This window comes from Suricata suricatta, chromosome 8 (assembly GCF_006229205.1).
Source record: "Suricata suricatta isolate VVHF042 chromosome 8, meerkat_22Aug2017_6uvM2_HiC, whole genome shotgun sequence".
NCBI classification, from domain to species: domain Eukaryota; kingdom Metazoa; phylum Chordata; class Mammalia; order Carnivora; family Herpestidae; genus Suricata; species Suricata suricatta.
In genome coordinates, this window is record NC_043707.1 from 123,952,120 (window position 1) to 123,958,915 (window position 6,796).

A 6,796-nucleotide genomic window follows, 5' to 3' on the forward strand; every position below is an offset into this window, starting at 1 on the left:
TTTAGAGCACTTACAGCAATTAAAATAAAGATGGCAGAGTAATTTCACCTTTACTTCCCTTGATCAACCCTGTGTCAAAGGTGCCAAGAGGGTAAAACATAGGCTTAATTGTAAGATTTTTTTTTTAAAAAGGTGGGTTCCTACAGTATTGCGACGGGTAAGTAAAAGTGAGTGGCCAACGTTTTTAAATTTAGAAATTTATTCTGTTTAATCCACAAGCTTTATATAGCTTTAGTTTAAAAAAAAAAAAAAACAAACAAAAAGAAATCAAAACAAAAACAGTGGAAACAAGACACTATTTCAAAGTCTGGGCCCTTCCAGCCTTCCAAATACGAGAGAGCTCTGAAGGTTGTATATACCAGTTGGAAGAACAAGACAAAATTATGAATGGAGCCGTGACATTTCATTAAACAAACTTTTATATAACTGAAGGATCCTTCCTGGGACTAGTTAATTGCCTTTACAAAAAAAAACACAACAGAATAGAATGAAATTCCAGTGTTCCAAATCAGCTTGTTACACAGCCATAGAAACCCACAGTGTCCTGGCGAACAGCGCGCTTTCATTTCCTGTCTCCTCCTAGAGGCCGCATCCTCATTCGTTGCAGCAGAGACGCCACAGGCAACAGGAAAGACTGTGGCACTGAAATAGTCATGTACACTTTTGTGGTAGCTCAACAGTGGTCTTACTTCTGGGCTAGCTTGCAAACCATACAAGGTTGGGAACATCATAACTTAAATGGGTGCTAAGACTCAAATGGGAAAAAATTGAGAAACAAAAACAGAAAGAAAGGAAAACCTCTGGGAATAGCCAAGGCCTTTAAAGAAACCATAAGAATGCCAACCATATTGAAACCCCCTTTTTTAAAAAGGGGATTTTTTTTGGCTTAAAAGATTTCACTCTAAATGAACTTATGTCAGCTGTCAATGAAAGAATGTCACTAATACACTGTGGACACCTTTTGCAATGTAATTCCATGCCCTTTTTTTTTTACATGGTGAACTTCAACCTAGCAATTATTACAACAAATGTTATAGTCTAAAGCTCAAACACATTTTAGCAATTTTGAAATTGAATTGCGTACAAACCAAATAAAATGTACACCGTAACACACATTCCCACCTAGGACTGTGGGGACACTTGCGCCTTCCGCATCGACCGCAGCGCCTTTTCACGCAGGTGCTTTTCTAGGTCGTCGAGGTTGTCTTCGGGCTCGCTTTCGGTCTCCTAGAACCAGAGGGGTCACACTGATGAGTCCGGAGGCGCTGGCGGAGAGGTGTGGGGTGCAGGGCAGAGCTACACCTGGCAGCACCTGCGCCACTCTACGAATACACTAAAAACCCCTGGATCGATAGTTTCTTTCTTTTTTTTAAAGTTTTATTTTTGGGGCATCTGAGTGGCTCAGTTGGCTGAGCGTCCAACTTTGGCTTAGGTCCTGGTCTCACAGTGAGTTTAAGCCCCACATTGGGTTTGCTGCTGTCAGCATGGAACCCACTCTGGACCTTCTGCTCCCCTCTCTCTGTCCCTCCCCCGCTCTCCCTCTCCCTCTTAAAAATAAACTAAAAAAAAAAAAAAATTAAAAGTTTTATTTTTAACTAATCTCCACACACAATGTGGGGTCAAACTCATGACCCTCAAGATCAAGAGTTGCATTCTCTACCAACTAAGCCAACCAGGGGCTACTTGCAATGGATGAAGAGCACATTAATTATACCTCAAAATTATTTTTAAAATATAGCCATTCATACTCTCCTCCTTAGTACTGGCAAATTCCTGGTCTTGGTAGATCATCAAGAAATAGATCAGAAAAGAGCACTTATAACTAACAGCGGAGTAGTCAATTACTGTACAAAGTTACTTAGGACACCAAGGTGGCTTAGTTAGTTAAGCAGCTGGCTTCAGCTCAGGTCATGATCTGACAGTTCATGAGCTTGAGCCTGGCTTCTCTCTCTCTCTCTCAAAAACCCCCAAAGACCCCAAAAAACAAAAAAACAAAACAAACCCCCCAACTCCCCGAAATCCAATGACTCCGCCCCATGTATCAGCTGCAGGGCAGCGTCCTTACGCACCTTCTTGGGCGCGGGCTCCGCCTCGGGCTCCTCCTGTGCTGCCGAGGCCGCGGGCGCAGCGGCTGCAGGGGTCAGAGCGGGCGCGGTGGCTGCAGCCCCGGCCTTCTCCTTCTTGTGTTTTTTGTGCTTCTTGTGCTTCTTATCCTTTTTGTGTTTCTTGTCCTTCTTTTTCTTCTTTTTCTTTCCACCTCCTTCTGGGTCTGAGTTCTAAAACCCCAGAAAAGTAACAAAAATAAAAATTAATCTGACTAAAATTTTGGCCAACTTAACATTTTGTTTCCTCAAGGTAATAACTAAATGAACAAATAAATCCCAGGACTTCCTAAGGCCTCAGGGATTGGAAAAGCCCAAGGATAATTCCTACCAAGAAAAATAGTTCCAGAGAGGAGAACCACAGTGAAAGCAAAGATGCTCTTCACGGATTTTAAGAGTCAGGACGGACCGTGAAGGAACGGATTCGTCATGATTTCCCCCAGCTAACTTCACATTAAACCAGGTTTCCAGACCACAAGGTGCAACCAGACCTCCAGGATCCGGGGCTACCTCCAGAGAGAAGGAAAAGCAGCACGTGCAAAGAAGTCTCTGAGGAGAAGTCTGGCTCCTGCACCTGTTAAGCATCTGGCCTCAGACAAAGTGCCTTTTCCTGAGCCCTTCTTGTCCACCTAAAATAGGCTCAGCAATCTCCCGATAAAGCTGCTCTAAGAATTCAGGGGTGTATCTGCAAACCATCCACAGGTAGCAGGACTTGAAGAAATACAGCTGTCGTTCTAAACACACGCGGGCATGAACGCCAGGGCTCTCGCCACCGTACGGCTTCTCCCATCTCCAGAACGGAGGCGGCGTGCTGGTCAATGCCTATGGTTGTCCCTCAAAGAATGTGGGCGTCGAGTCCCCCACACAGTCGAAAATCTGCACATAACTTTGCTGTATAAGTACCGCGCGCTAACCGATTGCGCCACTGGAGCGCCTTGCACATAACTTTGGACTCCCCCAAACTTAACTACTAACAGCCTATGTAGACCAGACGCCTTATCGGTAACATAGTCAATGAACACATATTTTGTATGAAAAATACATACTGCACTCTTACAATAAAGTGAACTAGAGAAAAGTAAATATTATTAAGAAAAGCGCAAGGAAGAGGAAACACAATGCTGTTCTGTACAGACCAAGAAAACTCCACACAGACGTGACCCTGCGTCACGCTGCTCCAGGGTCAGCTGTTTGTACAAAATCCTGCAAAGTGCAGGTTCTGCTGACTTCGAGCCCAGCCTGGAATCCTTAAATTTCACATCTCACAATGATTATGTCAAACCCCTCAATCCATTCAGTTAGTCTGTGAAAAAATTCAGTCAACCCTATTAGGGTGGACATCTAACCACTGACTTTATATAATAAAGAAATGTGTCCTAGATCAGATTAATGACTCACAGAGGGGAGAGGACCGTTTGAACGGCAGAGCTCCGATTTCTCAATGACACTGACATTTCACAACGTAAAAAACAGTGTTACTCTTATTTCAGCATCTTGCCAGAGACAAGACCTGGTGGGCTGATACACCACTTCCCACTTCAGCTAGTAATTCACAGGCTGCAATGTTCATTTTTTGTTACAGAAATGTTATTTTCTATTGTAGTAAAAAGAAGAGCACTACACATAAAGAAAAATTAAGATTACCCTATCGTTTCTCCTCCTAACATATAACCTGTTAACATCAGTATTTTTTCCTTTATGAAAAAGGAGCCATACTACCACACATGATCTAATTTTGACAATTTTATTGATCTTGTGATCTTAAGTGTCCCTAAATGTGTCAAACACTATAGCAAACAGCATAAATACTAAGCTATATTTTCCCTCAAATAACAGAATCATGGGTGGTTCTGTTATTCGGGATTTTCTATGCAGTACAATTTTAACCAGGATTTGACAGTATTAGACATAATGTCAACCTGCGGTGGCCAGACTCTTCCACACAGACTATGACGCAGCCACCACTTCACGTGTGCTTCCTGGAAGGCCACCTGAACTGCAGAAGAGGCTGCTGCTCCGAGCCACAGGAAACAAAAAATTGTCTTTGCTTCCAAGGGACCACATAAAATTATAAAAACATTAACAAGGCAGACACATACATACCCTCGCCGGAGATGGGCTTGGTGTTGGGCTTTTAGCCTTTTTGACCGGTACCGCTGGTGACCAGTTGGTAGAGGGTGACTGAGACTGGACAGGAGACTGAGGTGCTGGGGGTTTTTTAACTGCCGGCTCAGGAGATCCTGAGACAGATCGGGAGGATGAAACCCTCCTTACAGACTGAGGGCTTGGGGAGGCAGCCCTAGAAAGAGGGGAAGAACATTTAGTGTCCAAGAACGAAGGTCTTTCCTAAGAGAAATAACCCACTGCCATTATATAACCAACTCACCAACTTTTAAATATTCTACAGCACTTAGTTTGCTAGTGGATTGTACGAACACATATCAAATCTGTATCATCTAGGTCTCCTGAGGAGTAGCCGAAGCCCCATAATCCTCTACCCACTCTGTTAATATTTCCTAGATGAAATTAATAATGCCAACTCCCTGTAACCAAGACTGCTTTTATCAGTCACATATACGTGCAAGAAACGTTCTACGCATTACTTCAGAGTTCAGTTTTGGAAATACTCCCTCAATAAACCAGATAACCCTCAAGACCCAAGTAAAATCCTACTGCATTTAGCATGTGCCATAAGGAACGAGCCTGAAAACAGACACTGGATCTGTGAATGGTACCTTTAACCTGCCTTAAAAGCCTGTATTCCCACCAGCCTATTTTCTGCAATTTCTCAGTAGAGGAGAAAAAAGCTTCCAAACATAAAAGACTATGCAAATTAGTGTTCCTAACCAAAAAAAGCATAAAATATTTTTACTTTTTTGTCTTTTTGGGTTCCGGAGTCCTGGAGACTCTCCTAATGGGCCTAGTACTTGGAGATGGGGACTGCCTTCTTTGGGGTGATGAGGATGCTCCTCTTCGAACAGGTGGAGGACTTGAGGAGGTCTGAGGAGCTCGAGGCCGCGGTGAGGGCGAATGCCGTTTGTTTGGTTGTGGCGACCGGGGCTCCCGGGCAGATCGGCTCGGGGAAGACCCTTTCCTATGCTTTGATGATACCGAAGGCGAACGTCTCTTGGTGACTGGGGAGCTTCTCTGCTTGGGAGGTGGAGAATGGGAGACCCGACGCTTTGGTGGTGGAGATGGTGATGCCCTTCGTTTGGGAGGGGGAGGGGGAGAAGCCGTTCTTCTCTTCGGAGGCGGAGAAGGAGAGTATCGCCTCTGTATTGGAGGAGAGTATCTTCTTGGGGAAGGTGAGCGTCGGCGTGGGGGAGGAGAAGGAGTCCTAGGAAAAACACAGCATTAAGTTGGAAGGTCCAACAGAGTAAGGCAACAGAACACACAAAAAACTACCCAGCAGTTACGGTGCTACTGTAGTCAGCACAAGGCAAAGAGAGCACATTTTTCATTTATCCTCATTTAAAGGAAAGTAACTTAGTGGATTTGTTTATCCTAGAGGACTATAAAACAGGACGTTCTGCTTAATGGGGCAATTTGAAGTTTTGGGGATGAATTACAGATTGTCAGAAATCATTTAACATAATCCATATGGAATCAATTTAATGTTTTTTCTGAGAAGAGAACCTCGCATCAACTGTGAACATCCATTCCCGGGATGCAATAACTAGGTAACTACATTAGCAGGACTCGTCTATGGGCAACTTAGGAAATCTGTACTTTGTATTTTTTTGTTTATTTTTGAAAATGAGAGAGACAGATAATGAGTGGAGAAGGGGCACAGAGAGAGGGGGGAAGACACAGAAACCATAGTAAGCTCCAGGTTCTGAGCTGTCAGCACCTGAGCCCAATGCGGGGCTCAAACTCACAATCTGTGAGACTGTGACCTGAGCTGAAGTCGGATGCCCAACCAACTGAGCTATCCAGGCGCCCCAGAAAATCTGTACTTTAAAGAGCTCTTCTATGTGGTGCCCTCTTGAACTGGCATTTGGACTTGGTGTTAATAACGAAAGTTCACTTGTACAAGCTTTAAAAGATATCTCTACACCTACCCCACACTGCCAAGGACAGACTTGGATTTTATGTCTCAAAAACCACTTTTCCCCAGGAAGTCTACCTACTAGGAGAATGCGTCCTTGTGAAAGTCCAAGCTGGCCTTCCTCTTAATGCTATTTCCTACATAATCCTCACATGCCTCTTTAAAAATTAGACCTGAACACTACATTCCGTTCCAAGTGCCTGATTTGCTCCTGAAATGTTCAGATCCTGAGTTAAAAGTATTTTTCTGCCTATAATCAATTTTATAATAGACCACTTTTTGGTTAACATGGTAATGGACACCTCCATTTCCTCACCTGAAAAATGGGAACAATACCACCTACCAAGCAAGATCGCCTCAAGGACTAGAGATGACGTATATAAAACACCTACAGCACTTTACCTGGCATATAACAGGCACTCGTATTGCTCGGCGATGTATTTGAGCAATATCATTACAAATCCTTTCCCTCTTTCATTTTGAAACCATTTTTGTGTACAGAAGAGCTACAAAAATAATGGATTTGCCACTTAACGGCTTACATAACCATAAAAAATTATTAAAACTATGAAATTAACCATAGCACTAACTTGGTATTAACTAAAATACAACTCCAGTTTCCCACTAATGCCCCTTTTCTGTTCCA

At 43.4% G+C, this 6,796-nt stretch overlaps 1 protein-coding gene across 1 annotated transcript in view; it reads right to left on the bottom strand.

The window, feature by feature from the left end:
• Positions 1 to 401: 401 nt before the first annotated feature.
• SRRM1 (serine and arginine repetitive matrix 1) overlaps positions 402 to 6,796 on the bottom strand; it is a 29,628-nt gene continuing 23,233 nt past the window's right edge. The window contains exons 14-17 of the mRNA XM_029945872.1: positions 4,975 to 5,448; positions 4,206 to 4,401; positions 2,070 to 2,276; positions 402 to 1,227 (exon numbers count right to left, since the gene is read on the bottom strand). Coding sequence (XP_029801732.1) covers positions 1,123 to 1,227; positions 2,070 to 2,276; positions 4,206 to 4,401; positions 4,975 to 5,448 — 982 coding nt within the window. The 3' untranslated portion in view covers positions 402 to 1,122. The remainder of the gene's footprint in view (positions 1,228 to 2,069; positions 2,277 to 4,205; positions 4,402 to 4,974; positions 5,449 to 6,796) is intronic.